This window comes from Leucoraja erinacea, chromosome 12 (assembly GCF_028641065.1).
Source record: "Leucoraja erinacea ecotype New England chromosome 12, Leri_hhj_1, whole genome shotgun sequence".
NCBI classification, from domain to species: domain Eukaryota; kingdom Metazoa; phylum Chordata; class Chondrichthyes; order Rajiformes; family Rajidae; genus Leucoraja; species Leucoraja erinaceus.
Window position 1 is genome coordinate 49,632,189 of NC_073388.1, and position 21,495 is coordinate 49,653,683.

The 21,495-nt window shown below is 44.2% G+C and overlaps 1 protein-coding gene across 2 annotated transcripts in view; it reads left to right on the forward strand.

Annotated features, from left to right (window-relative positions):
• col4a5 (collagen, type IV, alpha 5 (Alport syndrome)) overlaps positions 1-21,495 on the forward strand; it is a 258,803-nt gene that overhangs the window by 170,284 nt on the left and 67,024 nt on the right. For both annotated transcript variants that reach the window (XM_055644118.1, XM_055644117.1), the window contains 5 exons: positions 10,215-10,382; positions 14,355-14,444; positions 15,764-15,895; positions 17,635-17,733; positions 19,300-19,389. In XM_055644118.1, coding sequence (XP_055500093.1) covers positions 10,215-10,382; positions 14,355-14,444; positions 15,764-15,895; positions 17,635-17,733; positions 19,300-19,389 — 579 coding nt within the window. The remainder of the gene's footprint in view (positions 1-10,214; positions 10,383-14,354; positions 14,445-15,763; positions 15,896-17,634; positions 17,734-19,299; positions 19,390-21,495) is intronic.

The following is a 21,495-nucleotide window of genomic DNA, read 5'->3' on the forward strand; positions in this document are numbered from 1 at the left end:
ATTTACGGTGGGCCTCACTCTGGCCATGGAGTGAGGACTTCTTCAAAGTAGGCCTACTCTTACACTTGTAGGAGATTTTGCAGTGTGAGAACTTGTTCAAAGTAGGCAGGTTGTTTCAAAGTCACTGAGTATTTCCAGTAGCATCTATTTTTATTTAGTCATTTTAAGTTGTCTATCTGCTCAACTTGCCCAGCACATCATATACTACTATTTAGGCATTTTCCCACAAGGAAAGTAGACCCACAAATCCACAGGCTATCACCCAAGAATTTCCATTGTGATCACATACCACCTTTGATCCCTGCCATTTGTCAAGCCCATGTATGGACAGCCCATTCACATGGGACAAGTTAGTGACTGTGGCATAACTTGTAGGTCTTGGGATCTACTCAGCACAGCCAACATCAAGGGAAGTTCAATTCCGCAGGCTGCCAATCTCCTGCTGAGCAGCAAATTAAAATTCGTTATTTCCCTTCTGTTGGAAAGCCCCTAAGAAATGCTATAGTTAACCAAAAGAGGAATGAGTAAAAAGGTTCCTTTTGGTGTGATGATCCCCATTTTAGGTTTTGTTTGTTTAGTTTAGAGATACAGCATGGAAACCCACCGACCAGCGATCCCAGCACAATAACACTATCCTACACACACTAGGGACAATTTACATATATGCCAAGCCAATTAATCTACAAACCTATGTATCTTTGGTATGTGAGAGGAAACCGAAGATCTCGGAAAAAACCAACAAGGTCACGGGGAGAATGTACAAACTCCGTACAGACAAGCACCCATAGTCAGGATCGAACCCAGGTGTCCGGAGCTGTAAGGCTGCAACTCTACCCTCTACACCACCATGCTGCCCTGTCTTGCACTCTTACACTTGTAGCTGAGGTTTATATCTCACGCCTTCTCTCACTCATTCCCGTTAATTGATCTCCCACTGCCAGCAGCCACTTGTAAAACTGGTCTGTAGGTGAAGCTTAAATGCAAAACACAAATACCAAATACGATACGATGGAACTTTATTAATCCCAGGAGAGATATTGATCAGCCAACAGTCATAAAACACAAAATGTCCAAAATCTGTGACCATAATTCTGAATGAATACCAAACCTGGGGACTGAACCAGCACACTTGTCCAAAACTGTAAGAAATCTGACTTTTTACTTTGGGTGTATTTGGGATTTAATTTGGGATTACCCAGGTTATTTATATGGGGTAATTTAATTTGTTAATTTCATTTTCACACTCTGTTGAGAATGTGCTTCCAGCTTTTAGGTGTTAAAATGGTTCAGGTAAGTTGTATGAAGTTGGCTCTGACATACAAACTTGTTTGGCAAACCCTTTATCTGTGTTGGAGGGGCTTTTAGCATCACAAAATTGTGCATGGGAGTCACTTGTGTCATAGTATTTGTAGAGTACAGGTCTGTAAAAACATGTACGAATACACAAAGAAGATTTGCCAAACAGGAAAGTCAGTGCTAATTTCCATGTCATTTGTAATCACTGATATTTGCTTGTCACTGCATGATTCAAATCGGTTGTGCCAAAATCAGATTGTTATCCACGTGCAAAGTTTGTGCATGTTAGAGATTCCCACACACAATCAGCTGTGGCTCATAGACACGGTAGGGAGATGTTCTTGGAATGTGTAGTGAATGTTCAGTTCATTTGTTGGAATGACATGATTGACTCACAGCTGTAGAATCTGCAATGAGAGCAAGAATTGCCAATCAGTTGCCCAGTTTCTTTCTCTTCCAAAGTGAAGAAAGGATGGGCCTTTCCTTATAATGCTGAATGCTCTTTAAGGGCCGGTCCCACGAGCATGCGACCTGCATGGGGCAAGCGCGACCAAACTGAAAGCGGGGGCCGCGCGGAGGTCGAGTGATCCCCGTACGGGGCCGGTCCCACCAGCATGCGCCTGCATGCGGCGAGCGCGACCAAACCAGAAGCGGGGGCCGCGCGGAGGTCGAGTGAGTGACATGAAGTTCAAGCAAAGTCCGCGGGAAGTTCGCGCATGACGTACGGCATCAAGACGCTGCGCACGCCCATCGAGGCGGTGCGTACGGCGTCGAGGCGGCTGCGGGCCGGCAGGCCGTTGCCGCGCAGAATTTTTGAACATGGTCAGTTTTTCGGAGCCCCGCGTAATGTCGGGACCAGCTCCGCGCAACTCCATACGGCTCTGGCGATTGAAGCGGGACCGGCCCCGCGAGGCCGTACGGCTCAAGCGACCACGTTTGGTCGCGCTTACCGCATGCAGTCGCATGCTCAAGGGACAGGCCCTTTACACTGCAAGAATAATGGATGCAAGTTTTCATTTGATTGTTTAAAGCACTACTAACCAATTTAAATATTATATGCCTGTAGAGCATGGTTGCTTTACTTTTTCCCATGTTGATTTGTCGCTTATCTCCTCACTGGTGGAAAAAATGTCAAGTACCAATACTGGTGTATGTTGGTGGATGGCTTTTGTACCCAGAGGTTATTGAATTGCACTGGTGATGCTGTTCACCAGTTGATGACTGAACATGGTAGGATCTCTCAGTAGTTTCTCTGTGCAGTGAAATTCCGCCCAGCCGTGCTCTCTTCCCCCTTCCTACCCCCAGAAATATTAATCAACTGAAAAGCCAGATTTCATGCAAGACCTGGTAGAATTAGATGTGTAGGAAGGAATTTCAGATGCTGGTTTAACCAAAGATACACAATAAGTTGGAGTAACTCAGCTGGACAGACAGCATCTCTGGAGAGAAGGAATGGGTGACGTTTCGGGTCTGAAGAAGGGTCTCGACCTGAAACGTCACCCATTCCTTCTCTCCAGAGATGCTGCCTGTCCCTCTGAGCTACTCCAGCTTTTTGTGTATAGCTTCTGGTAGAATTAGAGCTGTCCAGGACATCCATTATTGGAATTCTTGTTCTTGGCAAGACAATGGGGTTTGTAAGGGAATTGGGGTCTTGGTGGTAACTTGGAAAGTTAGTGGGTGTTGGCTGGTATTTTTCTCAAGCCATTCACAAACACCAGCTCATTTATAAAGCAGAACTACACCAGAGAGTCCCTTCATGCTTCCTTTCTTTCAGCAGTTGATGTGAGCTGGGAGAAAGGGAAGTGACAAAAGAACGGAAAGATGGTGACGTTTATACATTGGAGTTGGTCATTTTGTTGGTTCTAGTCTCCAACAAATGTCTTCTTCACTCCCCTTGTCATTTGTCTGATGTGCCTCTTTGTTTTCTACTTTCATCCAGATCTCTATACCACCCACTCTTACTCCAATTATATTCTCACACCAACTCAATCATAGTCATAGAGCTCTAGGGGCTCTAGTGGGATCATGGAATATGGGGAGAAGGCAGACACGGGTTATTGATTGGGGACGATCAGCCACGATCGCAATGCATGGCTGTGCTGGCTCGAAGGGCCGAATGACCTCCTCCTGCACCTATTTTCTATGTTTCTATAGAGTGATACGGCGTTGAAACACACCCTTCGGCCCAACTTGTCCACACCGACCAACATGTCCCAGCTACACTAGTCCCACCTGCCTTTCTTATCCTTGCCTGGGATCTCCAAACTTTGGAAGCAGTCACCTTGCTGTGCCATTAATTACTTTGCAAGGCCTCCATCTTATTATCACCCATTCACTACCTCTTTTTTATTTCAAATTCTGTTCAGTCTAAATGATACTCTGTGCAATCTGCTTGGCCATTAACCTAGACTTCCAAATTTAATGCATTTTTGGTTTTTGGGGAGGTTCATTTCTATGGATGATTCCTTGACATCATTTGCATTTGACTTTGAATGACCAAAAAATGAGATGATTTTTTTTTCATGAAACACTTTCCCACTGGATGTGACTCCTCACCAGAAGTGTGCATTCATGAAGCTGCCTATCACTTCATCAGTGGTAGGCAAAAAAGCTGGGAAACTCAGCGGGTGAGGCAGCATCTGTGGAGCGAAGGAATAGGCGACGTTTTGGGTCGAGACCCTTCTTCAGTAATGCATTTGCTATCTATTGAATCAGACTTTAATTTGAACCTCAACTATTTTTCCGGGAAGATGTTAACGGTTCCCATGGAATTTTCCAAAGGCAGATTGGGCGCTCCTCCTTCTGTCATGGTCACCATCTATTAACATGACTAAATTAAACAGTCCTTCCAGTCATTTGTTATTTTGTAAATACTTTAACATAAAGAATTTGGCAGCCAACTTTCCAAATGCAACAGGGTATTTTACAAAAATAATTAATTTGGCCACTGTCAGTGATTGAGAAGCCACCGACCGCACAATGTGCTTGTGACAACGAACAGTAAAGTGTTGCCATCGAAGTGGTTTTGAAATTCAGGGCCATTCGGCCATTGTATGGTCAGGGTTATTCCAAACGACAACACCAATATTGAACCTTGGGATTTATTTAATTTTCGTTAATCAATTGCAGAAGCATAAAATGTTTGATTAACCTGTATTTTACATTGTTGGACATTGTTCTTGGTTTCTTTATCTAACCAATGACTGGCATTCCTCTCATATGCAACTTGTAACTGCTTGGTGGCTCACGTCTCCCTGACGACTTCAATATGGTGAACCTTGATCCCCTTCAGGTCCAAAAGGTACTTGCAACAATAGCTTGGCTGTGGTTTAATGAAAGTTTTCTTTTTGTGGGAACATTGACCTATCGTCGTAGGCATCTTGTTCTGTAATCCTTTGAACAACTTTTCTTTCTCTCAGCTGGTCCCTTGAGTTCCAAGAAATAACATTTCTGGAGTACATTTCTCTGCATGAATAACTAGTCACCATTATTCTTGCATAACATTGGAGCTAATGCATATTGTTTGGATTGTAGAGAAAACCAGAGCCCAACAGTGGTCTGGTTATACCCCATACCCCACAACCAGGAAATACCTCTCCTGGGTACACAACATTGCTGGAGAAACTCAGCGGGTGCAGCAGCATCTATGGAGCGATGGAAATAGGGGACGTTTCGGGCCGAAACCCTTCTTCAGACTCAATACCTCTCCTGTCTCTGCCTCAAAGATGTGACAAATAATACAATGAATGACACTGATAACTTGCATTATGACAAACAAAATTTGTTTTTAAATTAAAAAGGTTCCAAAACGATTTACAAGAATGTTCTCGGGTCTGAACGGCTTTAAGAGAGGCTGGATAGGCTCGGTCGTTTTTCCCTGGAGCAGTAGGAGGCTAAGTGGTGGCCTCATGGAGGCATATAAAATAATGAGGGGCATAAATAAGGTGAAGGACCGCAGTCTTTTCACCCAGGGCAGGCAAGTCGAACACTAGAAGCCGTAGATTTTAAGGTGAGAGGGGAAAGATTTTAAAGGAATCCGAGAGGCACAGAGAACAAGCTGCTGAAGGAAGCTACAGAGGCAGGTACAATTACAACAGTTAAGCAGACATTTGGACTGAAGCACGGATAGCAATGGTTGGAGGGATATGGATCAGGCGCAGGCAAGTAGGACTAGCTTGGTTACTCATCTTGGCCAGCATGGACAATTTGGGCTGAAGAGCCAGTTTCCATGCTCTATGGAGCTTTGTGACTCTAAACATGTTCCGGTGTCCGAAAGGAATATCAACAAGAGGATTTACTTCACATCAAATTAGATTAGATTTGTTTATTGTCATTCAGACCTTTCGGTCTGAACGAAATTTTGTTTCCCTGCAGTCATACATATAATTTAAAAAAATGACAAAAACACACAGTCAACACAAATTTAACATCCACCACAGTGAGTTCACCAAACACCTCCTCACTGTGGTGGAAGGCAAAATCTTAAAGTCTCTGTCTCTTCCCTCTTTGTTCTCCCTCTGCGCCGAGGCGACGGTTCAAACTCCGCGGGTGGTCGCCGCCTACCGCCACAGCTCAGAAGCCGAGTCGGGTCTCCGCTGCCGTAAATGTTAGCTGTTCTTTCTTTACTAAATAAAGGCAGGATGAGTGAAATGCATAGTAGGGTAACTCAGTGAGTCAGGCAGCATCTATGGAGGGAGAGGTCAGAAGAGATAGGAGCAGAATTAGGCCATTTGGCCCAACAAGTCTACTCCACCATTCAATCATGCCTGGTCTATCTCTCCCCCTTAACCCTATTCTCCTACCATCTCCCCACAACCCCTGACACCCGTACTAATCAGAATCTATCTATCCCTGCCTTAAAAATATCCATTCATGATCTTCACAACCTTCTGTGGCAATTAATTCCACAGATTCACAAAAAAATCCTCCTCATCTCCGTCCTAATGGAACGCCCTTTAATTCTGAAGCTAGGACCTCTGGCCTTGGATTCTCCCACTAGTAGAAACATCTTCTCCACATCCACCCTATCCAGGCCTTTCACTGTTTGGTAAGTTTCAATGAGGTCGCCCCTCATCCTTCTAAACTCCTGTGAGTACAGACCCAGTGCCGTCAAACGAGTTAGATGTCTCCTGACCATCAAATTACTCCAAATTACTTGGCCTCCACCGTCTTCTGTGGCGAAGAATTCCACAGATTCACCACCCTCTGACTAAAGAACTTGCTCATCATCTCCTTCCTAAAGGAACGTCTTTTAATTCTGAGGCTATGACCTCTGGTCCTAAACTCTTCCACTAGTGGAAACATCAACTCGACATCACTCTATCCAAACCTTTCACTGTTCGATAAGTTTCAATGAGGTCCCCTATAATCCTTCTAAACTCCAGCGAGTACTGGCCCAGCGCCATCAAACGCTCATCATATGATAACCTCCTCATTCCTGGGATCATTCGTGTAAACTTGATCTGGACCCTCTCCAGAGCCAGCACATCCGTCCTCAGATATGGTGCTCAAAATTGCTCACATACTCCAAATGCAGCCTGACCCAAACACTAGCCAGCATCTTATACAGCCTCAGTATTACATCCTTTTATTGTACTCTAGTCCTCTTTAAATAAATAGGAAAGGATAGGCAATGTTTAGGGTCGGGGCCCTTCTTCAGTCTAAGTATTTCAGGATTTATTTTCTTTCCAAAACTACTCAAAGAATACATGTTCGAGGAATTGAATACCCCTGGTATTTCATACAGAACACATAAGTGTGGAATTTACAAAGTTATAGTGCCCTTAACCATATGACATTACAGGTGCACAACCTTTTATCCGAAAGCCTTGGGACCAGACACTTTTCGTAATTCGGAATTTTTCGGCCTTCGGAATGGAAGATTTTTAGCGTAGATTTTAACGGCTGGCTCAGTGGTAGAGTGCTCGGCTCATATCCGCAAGGTCGCGAGTTTGCGCCTCGATCCCAGCAGTTACTCGATCGCGAGTTTGAGTCTTCAATGTAGTTTTTTCTTGCAGAATAGGAGAGGGTTAGGCTGGGATCATTCTCTGTGAGATGGTCTTAGTGCGGGAGACAAGTGTAGGAGAGGTGTACTGACTGTGTGGGCAGAACTTTGGAAGTGATTGCCCACCATTCTCAAAAGCCGCTGTGTTTCCCTGTCCCTCCAACTCCAGAGGAATCCGCTCCCCGATGGGCCGCTACGGCGACAAGTGGCAGTTCGCCCACAGCCCGAGCTGCGCCTCCCCAAGAACAAGACGTACCTTGCACACCATCAGCTTCTGCCCCTACGTGTTCCTCTGGAGTTGGAGCGGGGCTGGGCTGGAGTTGCTGATCTGGGATCTCCGTGCTTGCAGTGGGCCTGGGAGTCGGTGTCCCGATGAGGGGGCGCAGCTCGGGCTGTGGGCGAACTGCCACTTGTCGCCGTAGCAGCCCATCGGGGAGCGGCTTCTGGTGGTCCTGACGCCTCTCATCTCCTGTCCAGGGGGGTGGCCGGAGACACCAGGACCAACAGGAACCCGCTCCCCGATGGGCCGCTACAGCGACAAGTGGCAGTTCGCCCACAGCCCGAGCTGCGCCCCCTCATCCGCAACCCCAAGAACAAGACGTACCTTGCACACCATCAGCTTCTGTCCCTACGTGGAACGTGTTCCTCTGGAGTTGGAACGGGGCTGGGCTGCTGCTGGCTGTGGGTCTCTGGGATCTCCGTGCTTGCAGTGGGCCTGAGGGTCGGTGTCCCGTTGGTCCTGACGTCTCCGGTGACTGGCACTGACCTGCTGGCATCGCCGACGTGAAGACAGTGCAAAGCCCCCGTGCCGGTGCAATGGGTGGGGAGCTGGAGAGGGGAGGGAAGGGGTCACACACATGGCCGGGAAGCAGAGGGGTGTAGGTGGGGTGAAACTGAAGGGAGTGACAATCTGCTGCTGCCTGCCCGCTGAGTTAAAAAGTTCCCACGCAAGACTCACGATACACTGTGTATCGTGAGTCTTACCGTGGGAACTTTTTAACTCAGCGGGCAGGCAGCAGCAGATTGTCAATTATTAACCCTCCCGCGCAATATACCCTCACCTTCTCTTTTATGAATGGGGATTTAGTTCCCCTTTCTTCGAGGACCGACCGGAGGTTCCGCTGTCACCTCTGCAGGCCGCCCTCGGTGAACGTCTTCAAGGACCTTTCTTCAAGGACCGAAAAAATGTCCGCTATTCGGAGCTTTTCGCTATTTGGAATTTCGGATAAAAGGTTGTGCACCTGTACCACAAAATAGATACAAATCCTAGAATAACTCAGCAGGTCAGGCAGCATCTCTGGCGAAAAGAAATAGGCGACGTTTCGGTTTGAGTCCTTCTTTCCAGTCTGATTGCTCAACGAATAATGATAGGGCAAAGTGATCAATGTGCGAGTTGTTTGATCAATACTGCAATAGTAATGCTTGATCAACAACACTCGAGTGGAACCAAGAGAAAACAGGTTATTATCACACAAATGGTTGTCAGGTTTTCACGGATTTGCCTCTCCATTTAAATCAAATTTCTGTGTGGGGAAGAGGGTTCACTATTTATATTACTGTCTGGTGGAAATAAACATATGTGGGCATTTTTCCATATCAAACTAAATGAAAGAAAGTTCTTTCTGTACATATCTTCACACATGTGCATAGAAACTGTCAAAATATTAAAGATGCTTAATTGATTTTATGATTTGCTTTGGTAAATTTGGTGGTCCTATTAATATCTAAAGGAAGGTCTGAACACAGGTCAAAGAGTTATTAACACTGCAATATTTTTGGTTTGTTTCTACTTTTGTTTCCCTACTTTATGTGTGAAATTGAGTATTAACAAAACTTTTACTGTTTAACACCATTTATCAAACATTTGTATAAAGCCAAAATTATTGCAGTCCTGAGTTAGTTGCATAGAACATCAATGCAAGAATGCAGAGGCTACCACCTCCAGACAAACAGTAATAAATAAGGATAAAGATGAGATCAACGTACATAACACAACCTACAGGGAGGAGGTCCAGCACTTAGCAGCATGGTGCGCTGACAACAACCTGGCCCTTAACTCCAAGAAGACCAAGGAGCTCATTGTAGACTTCAGGAAGTCCAGAGGTGGCACGCACACCCCCATCCACATTAACGGGACGGAGGTGGAACGTGTTTCTAGCTTCAGGTTCCTGGGAGTCAACATCTCCGATGACCTCTCTTGGACCCACAATACCTCTACTCTGATCAAGAAGGCTCATCAGCGTCTCTTCTTCCTGAGGAGACTGAAGAAGGTCCGTCTGTCTCCTCAGATCCTGGTGAACTTCTACCGCTGCACCATCGAGAGCATCCTTACCAACTGCATCACAGTATGGTATGGCAACTGCTCTGTCTCCGACCGGAAGGCACTGCAGAGGGTGGTGAAAATTGCCCAACGCATCACCGGTTCCACGCTCCCCTCCATTGAGTCTGTCCAAAGCAAGCGCTGTCTGCGGAGGGCGCTCAGCATCGCCAAGGACTGCTCTCACCCCAACCATGGACTGTTTACCCTCCTACCATCCGGGAGGCGCTACAGGTCTCTCCGTTGCCGAACCAGCAGGTCGAGGAACAGCTTCTTTCCGGCGGCTGTCACTCTACTAAACAACGTACCTCGGTGACTGCCAATCACCCCCCCCCCCCCCGGACACACTTATTATTTATTTTTTATTCAAATCGTTTGCTATGTCGCTCTTCAAGGGAGATGCTAAATGCATTTCGTTGTCTCTGTACTGTACACTGACAATGACAATTAAAATTGAATCTGAATCTGAATCTGAATAAGAAAGAACCAGTTAGCAAAGAAAATGCTTTGAAAAATATCGTTGGTTTGAAATTTTGAATCCGCAAGTACCATTTCCTGAATTTGTTGTTGATAATCTGTTTCCTTGATGTAAACCAGGATCACCAGGCCAGTTTGGTGACAAGGGAGACCCTGGTCCTCCAGGCTTGGATATTCCTGGCCCTGCTGGAGATAAAGGACGTCCAGGGTTACCAGGCGGTTCAGGTCAACCAGGTCCCCGAGGTCCTCCAGGTCAACCGGCAAGAGATGGGTACCCAGGTCCACCAGGTAAGACCTACGTGGAATCCGTGACATATATGGACTTTGCAAATAAATTCCAAGCAGTCTTTCCACGAGATGCATACCAGGAAGAACGTCTATTACTGAAATCATTCATTTGGTTTTATTGTTCCACTGCCTATTCAATGTTTCTTTTATTTGGGAGGGGTGGGCCTTTGCTATCATGAGAGAAGGGTGTAAAAAAAATTTCCTTCTTCATCTCACTCGTGACATCCTCTAAACCTTACAGTAAAAAAACGTTTGGAGTGTATGCTAAACTTTGCTGATGATGCAGAGATAGGTAGGAAAGTTATGAGGAGGACATCATGAGACTATAATAGGGTAGAGATAGGTTAAGCGAGTGGCAAATTAAGTATAACGTGGGAAAATACCATATGAAATTCTCAATTTCTGCAAGAAAAATACAAAGCAAAGCCTATTATCTAACATTTATCTAAAAGTAGGAGGTTTGTGCTTCAATTATATTGGAACCACTTCTGGAGTATAATGACAATTGTGGTCTCCTTATTTAAGGAAGGATGCTAATATTTTGGAAAATAATTCAGAGAAGATTTGCTGGCCTAATAATACCTGGAATGAGCAGGTTACCGAGCATAGAAGGGTTGTGGAGGTTAAAGCCTGACGTTTATAAAATGCTGAACAGTCATGGCAGGCTGGGTATGGAGAGAAGGCTTCTTCCAGTGAGAATCTAGAACCTGGAGATATGTTTCTATGTTTCCCTCTCCTCACCCCTCTCCCTCTTCCACCCATCCCTCTCTCCCCCACACCCCTTCCCTCTCTACTGCACCCCCTTCCCTCTACCCCTCTGTCCCTCTTCCACCGCTCCCCCCCTACCCCTCCCTCCCCACTCTTCAACTTCTCTTCTCTCCCCTTACCCCACCCTCTCCCTCCCCCACCCCCTCTCTTCCCCCCTTCCCCTCTCTCCCCCCCCTTTCTCTACCCCTCCGTCCCTCTTCCACCACTCCCCCTATCCCTCTCTCCCCCCTCTTCCACCTCTCCCCTACCCCACCCCTCTCCCTCCCTGACCCCTCTCTCTTCCCCCTCTTCTGCTCTCTCCCCCCACCCCTTTTCCTACCCCTCTGTCCCTCTTCCACCACTCCCCCGTCCCTCTTCCATCACTCCCGCGACCCCTCCAGAACAAGGGGGCACAGCTTAAAGATAAGAGGGAAATCCTTTAGGACAGAGATGAGAAAAACATTTTTCACACAGAGAGTGGTGAATCTCTGGAATTCTCTGCAACAGATGGTAGTTGAGGCCAGTTCATTGGCTATATTTAAGAGGGAGTTAGATGTGGCCCTTGTGGCTAAAAGGATCAGAGGGTATGGAGAGAAGGCAGGTATGGGATACTGAGTTGGATGATCAGCCATGATCATATTGAATGGTGGTGCAGGCTCGAAGGGCCGAATGGCCTACTCCTGCACCTATTTTCTATGCTTCTATGTAATGTAAAAACAAAGGGCCCACTTAAAAGAGAGGCATGGGAAAGATTCTGCACTCAGAGAGTAAATTTGTCGTGTGGAAGTCTTCCTCAAAGTATAGTGGAATTGGAATCTTTTACCATTTTCAAGGCAGAAGTATAGAAATGTAAGGAAGAGAATGAAATGTTTCTGACGATGGATTAGAATGCAGATTTGAGATTACAATCAGATCCGCATGACTTTGTTGAATACTGGGAAAGGTTTGATGGGCTGAATGGCCTCCTCCTGCTCCCAATTAACATTTGTATAAATTATTTGTTGTCTCAGGTTGTGCTGGTGTCAGAGGTTATGGGGAGAAGGCAGGAGAATGGGGTTAGGAGGGAGAGATGGGTCAACCATGATTGGATGGCGGAGTAGACTTGATGGAGCAAATGGCCTAATTCTACTCCTATCACTTATGATCTTACGAATGGGTAGGCTGAGCAGTAGGGAGGGACTGTTGAGGAGGGTTAAAGGAATTGGACCATATACAGGAAGATAGACACATCAAGCAACACATTTAGGTGTGTGTATCAGGGATGGAGACACTTCCTGACAAGGATTAGAATAGCTTTTCAAATTACTGTGAACTTTCCAGTCCTTTGAAACATAGACCCTATAACATACCATAGCATTATGTTATATAACATATATAACATAACTATAATATAACATAACGTAACATGGACCTTTTAACTAGACCCAGCAATCAGTGGTACATAATGTATGCCTCCTTTTAAGATAAACACTGTGTGTTCTACAGTACGTTTTCCACCTTAAGCAAGCTTTTACAGTATTATGTGGTAATTCACATAAGGTAAGAAACACAGCAACAAACTTGGGCAACTGGAGCTTCAGAAAATTGTGTTGACTAGGTAATCTATACACCTCGATTGAAGAATAATTCTTCATTTAAAAAAAATAATATCACCAGACCTTTCATCTCTACATGAGAATAAATGAGGCAAAAACGGGAAAGCAGACTATTATCTAAATGGTGGCCGATTGGGAAAGGGGGAGATGCAGCGAGACCTGGGTGTCATGGTACACCAGTCATTGAAGGTAGGCATGCAGGTGGAGCAGGCAGTAAAGAAAGCGAATGGTATGTTAGCTTTCATTGCAAAAGGATTTGATATAGGAGCAGGGAGGTTCTACTGCAGTTGTACAGGGTCTTGGTGAGACCACACCTGGAGTATTGCGTACAGTTTTGGTCTCCAAATCTGAGGAAGGACATTATTGCCATAGAGGGAGTGCAGAGAAGGTTCACCAGACTGATTCCTGCGATGTCAGGACTGTCTTATGAAGAAAGACTGGATAGACTTGGTTTATACTCTCTAGAATTTAGGAGATTGAGGGGGGATCTTATAGAAACTTACAAAATTCTTAAGGGGTTGGACAGGCTAGATGCAGGAAGATTGTTCCCGATGTTGGGGAAGTCCAGGACAAGGGGTCACAGCTTAAGGATAAGGGGGAAATCCTTTAAAAAACCGAGATGAGAAGAACTTTTTTCACACAGAGAGTGGTGAATCTCTGGAACGGCACATTCAACAAGCATTAGCCAAGATGATTGAGCTCAGATCTTTGGTGTGGATCTGAGGTCCATGACCTTCTGAATCAGTGCTAACCACTGAGCCACAGGTTGTGTAAAATATCTCTCAGTACATTCACCTATGATTCACAAGATGGGAACAACTCCTAAAATGTAAATTGTATGAAACATAATATGACTGTTCATTAATATCAAGAGCATCTCAAATATTTGCAAAAATCTCAGGTATTCAGATGTTCAATAGTTGAAAGCAAATCTGCGTATAAATAGCAGGTGCTTTCCTTTTATTGAAATGTTTGGTACCTGTACAAATTATATGAAGCACAAATATTGGAGGCAGACGGACAGGGCTATTGATTTATCTCCTAGGTGTATTGATGAAGCTTTCACATGTTAAAAAATGTGATTTTCTAATTCCTGAGAAACTTTCATGCTGAATATATTGTCAAATTAAGTGTAATGTGGGAAAATACCATATGAAATTCTCTATTTCTGCAAGAAAAATATGAAGCAAAGCCTATTATCTAATATTATCTAAAAGTAGGAGGTTTGTGCTTAAATTATATTGGAACCACTTCCAGAGTATAATGTCAATTGTGGTCTCCTTATTTAAGGAAGGATGCTAATATTTTGGAAAATAATTCAGAGTAGGTTTGCTGGCCTAATAATACCTGGAATGAGCAGGTTACTGAGCAGAGAAGGGTTGTATAGGTTAAACCTGACAATTATAATATTTAGACATTTATATATTTATTCCCATGCTCAATATAAACTCAACTCAATATAAAAATGGTCCCATTTAACTATTGACCTAAGGAGAACGAGCATAAACGCAGAAGGATGAAAGTTGAAAAGAGGTACGTTAGTGGAGATTGTTTATATGCCGAGATGCAACTTGACAGATTAGTGGGCAGTGTTCAGTAGTTTCATTCCCAATCTGTACTTTCTCCACAGGTCCAAAGGGTGATATGGGTGTGATGGGAACGCCTGGTCCTCCTGGAGGCCCTGGTTCTCCTGGAGGCCCTGGCTTTCAAGGACCGAAAGGTAAGTGTAACTAATGCCACACCCGGCCTCGGCGCCACATAGTTGGGGGAACTTCGGGTGGTGATTTCCCTCAGTTGCCAGAAATTTGGTGGTGGACATGTAAAACTAAAAATCATTAAATTTCTACTCTTGTTCTGTGTTTGGCAGCTGCAGGACTTTTAGTTCCCACACTCCCTCAACCCCCATTTTAGTTTTGCACACCATTCTACTGCCAACAACATGCTCCTGGTCTGAAGAAAGGCCTCGACCCAAAACGTCACCCATTCCACCTCTCCAGAGATGCTGCCTGTCCCGCTGAGTTGCTCCAGATTTTTGTGTCTATCCTGGCATTAAATTTGTTCCCCGCTTCCCAGCATCACTGCCAGTCCCTCTCATCGCTTCATTTGATTGTTTGCTTGTAAATGAGACCATTGAACCGGTGAACAGCTGACTACCAGGGTTCAGTTGAGATCCGGCATGTTTTTGCCACTGTTATCCCCAATTGTTGAATTGTGATTGGTTACCAACACTATGGAAACAATTGACTTGCCTAGAAAATCAACTCCAATGTGTAACACCAACTATGCTATGTGTATACACTTATGACTACACTGTTCTCAGCCTCAAATCTATTCACTCAATGGCAATGTATATTAAGTGGAATCTAGACACTGCAACAGATAGATCCTGGCAATATTGGTGAAAATGTACATAGAAACATAGAAAATAGATTCAGGAGGAGGCCATTCAGCCCTTTGAGCCAGCACCGCCATTCATTGTGATCATGGCTGATCGTCCCCAATCAATAACCCGTGCCTGTGCCTTCCCCCCATATCCCTTGACTCCACTAGTCCCTAGAGCTCTATCTAACTCTCTCTTAAATCCATCCAGTGATTTGGCCTCCACTGCCCTCTGTGGCAGGGAATTCCACAAATTCACAACTCTCTGGGTGAAAACATTTTGTTCTCACCTCAGTCTTAAATGGCCTCGCCTTTATTCTAAGACTGTTCCTGGACTCGCCCAACCAGCCCCTGGTTCTGGACTCGCCCAACATTGGGAACATTTTCCCTGCATCTAGCTTATCCAGTCCTTTAATAGTTTTATATGTTTCTATAAGATCCCCCTCCATTTAGAATGGACAGTGGATAAAGTTTCAATCTCCCTTTAGATTTTCACTAATTTTTCCATCCACTTTGGCTTAATACACATTGGCAGATTTACTGCACGATTCTAGAGGTTCGGGTTGAAAATGATCAGTGGCTAATGGGCAGAAAATGAATGTCACCATCTCGGAGTCATTTTATTTATTTATTTATTTATTTTATTTCTGCCTTCCCCAGGTAATGAAGGATTCCCAGGTGGTCCTGGAGGTCCAGGTGGCAGTGGAGCTAAAGGCGGTAAAGGTGATCCTGGATTGCCAGGCCTTCCAGGAGACTTTCAACCAGGACTGAAAGGAGAGCCCGGATTTCCAGGTATGTCAACAATTCTTGTGGAGAAACTATGGGAACTTAACACGTCTCCATTATGTTGTCATACATGATTGATGGTGACTTCAGTGTAGCTGCAAAGAGATGGAAGGAGTTTATGCCACTGTCCCACTTAGGAGACCTGAACGGAAACCTCTGGAAATTTTGCACCAAGGTTTCCGTGCGGTTCCCAGAGGTTTTTGTCAGTCTCCCTAATGGTCGAAAGTGGTTTCCGCTTCTTCTATGTTCCGTCGATTATTTCAAAAAATTCAAAACCGGCCGCGACCAAAAATATGTTGCCGTTTTAAAAATCGGTAATTTTTTAGTCTAAGCCCGTTGCGTTGAAGGTGGTTGCCGGAGTTGAAGGTGGTTGTCGGAGGTTACAGGTTACAGGTTAAGGTAAGACCTTCTGACAAAAACCTCCGGAACCTCTGGGAACCGCACGGAAACCTTGGGTGGGGTGCAAAGTCTCCAGAGGTTTCCGTTCAGGTTTCCTAAGTGGGACAGGGGCATAAGATGGCAACAGATAATGGTAGTGACATTAAATCGCCTCTGTCTTATTCCTATGCTTATTAAGATTGCAATAATTATTTGCGGGCCTTCTGTCATCAGAAAGCCTGTAACACTGGCGCCACGGTAACTGATGATGTTTTTAAATGTATCACGTGTTACTATGAGTCAGAAAGGTCGGAGGGCACATGTTGCCAGGATGTAAAGGAATGGTAGTCGAATAAACCAAAGCGTTTAGGTTATGTCCTTGAAGTGGGTTTATTATATTCAGATCAGAGCGAGGATCTGACAACTGGATGTACCAGATTTGTGTCCATCCGTGGAAACAGTGGTACATCAATTTGATATCCAACATTTAAGCATCCCTAGATGAATGACTGCAAAAGAGGTTGCAACTTGGAAGGGGTGCAGAAGAGATTTACCAGGATGTTACCTGGACTTGAGGCCTTGAGTTATTGGGGAGTGGTTAGATAGGCAGGACTTTTTTCTTTGGAGTGTATGATGCTAAGATTTATCATCTGAATAAAATCATGAAAGGCATGGATGAGGTAGACACTCACAGTCTTTATCCCACGGTGGAGGATTCTAAAACCAGAGGGCATAAGTTAAAAGGGGAGAGATTTCAGAGAGATCTCAGGGGCAACGTTGGCACTCAGATGGTCCATATCTGGATAAAGCTGCCAATGGAAGCTATAGATGCGTATACAATTATGATCTTTAAAAGACATTTGGACAGATATATTGGTGGGCCAAATGCATACAAATAGCCCAATGTGCCAACTTGGTCAGCATGGACAAGGTGGGCCGATAGGCCTGTTTTCGTGCTGTACCTCTCTATGACTCTATTGGAAATGGGATTCAATATCTTTGATAGTTAATGTTAACCAGTGTTTAGCAGCAAACACCAGGGAATTGACAGAAGAGAGATCAAGAAGCATGGAGGATCTTTAATTGTCAGTATAAAGGAAGGCCGCTTTCCAGTTCTTCTAATTTATTTTACTCTGAATATTAATGTAAGGATATAAAAGCACCAATTCCATCTGAGTTCACATGATTACAAAAGCACATGATATTTGTGAATAGATTGTGCATTTTAAAGCAGAGTACAATTTTCATACACATCTTGACATTTTTACTCAAGTATGTGGTTAATTTTGATAAACGGTGAAATGTCTGGTCAGATAAACACTTACAAGGAAGGATGTACATGTGAAACATGTTTTATTTTTTCTCAGGGTCACCTGGACTTCCAGGTCCAAAGGGCTTCTCGGGTTTACCTGGCAATCCAGGAGGACCGGGACAAAATGGTTTGCCAGGCTTACCAGGAGGTTCAGGTAAGGACATCCAACTCTGTGGGATTGACTGGGAGAAGCAGATGTGAGATGTCTTAAGACCATTCGGTCTATCAAAGGCTGAAGTTGATGAGATTGTTGTTATGGATTTGTGTTAAGTGTTATCTGTCCCTATCTGATTGATTTTATTTTGTTCCCACAGCACATTATTACATAGATATTGTGGTGCTAGATCATTAGTTGTTTACAGTTGCCAAGTGTGTGGGATTCTTACTGCATTGAGGGTGAAAGTTTGTATAGTCTGGGAGGTTAATTGCATTACCCATTGCTGGAAGGAATTTTGTGTATAACCTGTACCATGAGTCTGGGATCCCACCACTGGGCACATCTTTCCATCTCCTCCCCTTTCGGCATTCCGCAGAGACTGCTCCCTCCGTAACTCCCTGGTCAATTTGTCTCTTCCCACCCAAACCACCCCACCCCCTCCCCTAGTACTTTCCCTTGCAACCGCAGGAAATGCTACACTTGTCGCTTTACCTCCCCCCTTGACTACATCCAAGCAGTCTTTCCAGGTGTGGCAGAGGTTCACCTGCACCTCCTCCAACCTCATCAGCTGCTCTAGGTGTCAGCTGCTCTACATCGGTGAGACCAAGCATAGGCTTGGCGATCGCTTCGCACAACACCTCCGCTCAGTTCGCAATAACCAACCTGATCTCCCGGTGGCTCAACACTTCAACTCCCCCTTCCATTCTGAATCCGACCTTTCTGTCCTGGGCCTCCTCCATGGCCAGAGTGAGTCCCACCCAAATTGGAGGAGCAGCACCTCATATTTCGCTTGGGTAGTTTACACCCCAGTGGTATTAACATTGACTTCTCCAATTTCAGGTATTCCTTGTTTTCTCCCTCTTTCCGCTCCCTTTCCCAGCTTTCCCACAGCCAACTGTATCTGCCTCTTCCTTTCCTCTTCCCACCCCCACATCAATCTGGAGAAGGGTCTCAACCCGAAACATTACCTTTTCCTTCGCTTCATAGATGCTGTCTCAACCGCTGAGTTTCTCCAGCATTTTTATCTACCTTCAAAATGTTTCAAAGATTCGCAGCACCTACAGCGTTTCAATATTCTCTCGACACATTACATGTGGATTTTACATCTTTGAAACAATTCATCATTGATCAGTGTTTAACTTCCCGTTTCCTGTTATTAGAAAACAATTCTGCCATTTCCCTAACAAATGAGTGCAATCAAGGGCACCTCTATTTACATTACATGTGCATTTTACACCTTTGAAACAATTCACCATCGATCAATGTTGAAACCTTCAGTTTCCTGTTAGTAGAAAACAATTCCATTCATTTACTTAACAAATTAGTGCAATAAAGGACATCTTTATTTCTTGTTACACGTGGAATTTACAGCTGATAAATCTATTTATTGTTTCTCCCAACATCCTTAGGTTCCCTTCATTATGTTGGCATTTTATCCCATTCTACTTTCCCAGCGCATAAGCTCTTGGCTTGAACATATTACAAACTATTCCTCTTTCTAATAGGTATCAGAATTTCCTACATCACTTATTAATGATAAAATAATTTAAAATATTTGTACAGGCATCAAAGGAGATCCCGGGCTCCCAGGACAACCTGGATCTGAAGGAAGACCAGGACCAAAAGGACCAATGGGCGAAATGGGTTTTCCAGGTAAGTTTGGAAGGAATTATGTTTTTAATTTAACACAACACCTTTCCTAATCAACTTATAGAGCGCCAGTTTCTGATTCATCTTGTTTTATATAATGGACCTTCTGCTTCATAATAGCTGGAAGTAGTTTTAGAAACCTTGGGAGATATTTGACCTTGGTTTGGACATGGAACATAATAGTATCTGTACATTGCACTCTTTTCTGAAATGTAATTCTGTTGAATTCATTTCTACCCCACTGGCTTTCAAGACCTGAATATACATCAGGATGTAGATCAGATACAGAAAGGGTGAAGAAATAGCAGATGGAGTTTAGTCTGAGCAAGTGTGAGGTACTGCACTTTGAGAGGTCGAATGGAAAGATCCTTAAGGGCCTGTCCCTCTGTACGAGCTAATTCAAGAGTTCTCCCGAGTTTCCCCTGATTCGAACTTGGAGAATTACGGTAATAGCAGCTCGTAGGTACTCGGGGCTCTCGCGGACATTTTTCAACATGTTGAAAAATCTTGTGAAGAAAAATCTTCACAAGTCTTCATGAGCTAACCGCGTTTCCCGAGTACCTGCCGTTAGCGTTACGAGCCGCTAAGAGACGTCCCGAGCTCCGATGTACATTTTACGTACTTACCACGTGTTTGATTTTTTTTTTAACTCGGGAGAGCTCTTGAATTAGCTCGTACAGTGGGACAGGCCCTTTAACAGCATTAATAGGATCTTGGGGTCCAAGTCTATAGCTCCATGACACAAATGGATAGAGCGGTAAAGAAGGCATATGGTATTCTTGCCTTCCTAGGCTGGGCATTGAGTTTAAAAGTATTGAGTTTGGAAGCAGACAGGATAGAGATGTTTCAGAGGCTTTTAGATGGGTGCGCGGATGACCAAGGAATGGAGGGGTATGAATCATGTGCAGGCAGATGTGATTAGTTTAGCTTGGCATCATGTTTTGCAGAGACATAGTGGGCTGTAGGGCCTGTTCTTGTGCTCTTCATATCTTTGTTCTATCACAGATGAAGTGAACATCTGTGAACACCAACATGCTGTCATTTGGTTTGTTTGGGCCAGTTTTCTCGATTGGAGTCATTTTGTTTCCAGTTCTACAGAATGAACGTTTGCCTTAGTGGAAAGCCACATGGAGTACATCTCCACTGTCTATACTCCCAGTCATTTAATATGAAACAGGCATGGACTCCAAAACAGTTGGTAGAACGCCCATGCCAGTATATTTTACCATCCAACAGTCAGAACAATAGCAATGAGAGGCAATTTGCTTCCCTATTATCTATTTTCCATGTCTATTGTAGCACAGGTCCATATGGATACATTGGGAATTCTGGTAAAGTGGAAAATAAATCCTTCTTTTAGGTAGTCACCACATTTTTCTTAGACCCCACTCTTGGGGAAAGAAGCATTGCCCAAGGAAAATCAATGGGGAACAGGGATTATAAATTTCACTTTGTGGAAGAAAACACTAATTATGTGAAAATATTCCCCTGGTGGGCAGCACCCAAATCTGCTGCTCTTGACCTGGCAGAGGTTTGAATATATTACAAAGAAACAATGCCGAAGGATGAGGGTAGCTGTTGATTGGGTATAAGAAAAGCCTCCAAGAAAATGGATTCAAATGGATCAAATAACATTACAGTGACTAATGGGCATGCACTCCAAGATCCCTCTGTTCCTGTATACTTCAACATGCTATACTTTACTGTGCATTTCCTCTCCCTGTTTGTATTACTCCAATACAGGACCTCCCAATTCTCTGCATTTTATCTCCTACCTAGCGAGAACAAGTTGCTTTTTTCTTGCCACCAACAACAATGTTAATGCTGGCATCATTAACAATTTTTTTCTTATGCTCCCCGTATTTAAATTTAATTCATTAATGTACGACGTGAGTCTAATCACTGATCCATGACAGGTGCCACTGTACAGAGACATCCAAGAGTTCAAGAGAGTTTATTGTCATGTGTCCCTGATAAGATATTGACATTCTTGCTTTGCTTTAGCATTCCAAAACATAGTAGGCACGAATACAGAACAGATCAGTGTGTCCATATACCATTGTATAAATATATACACATATGAATAAATAACCTGATAAAGTGCAAATA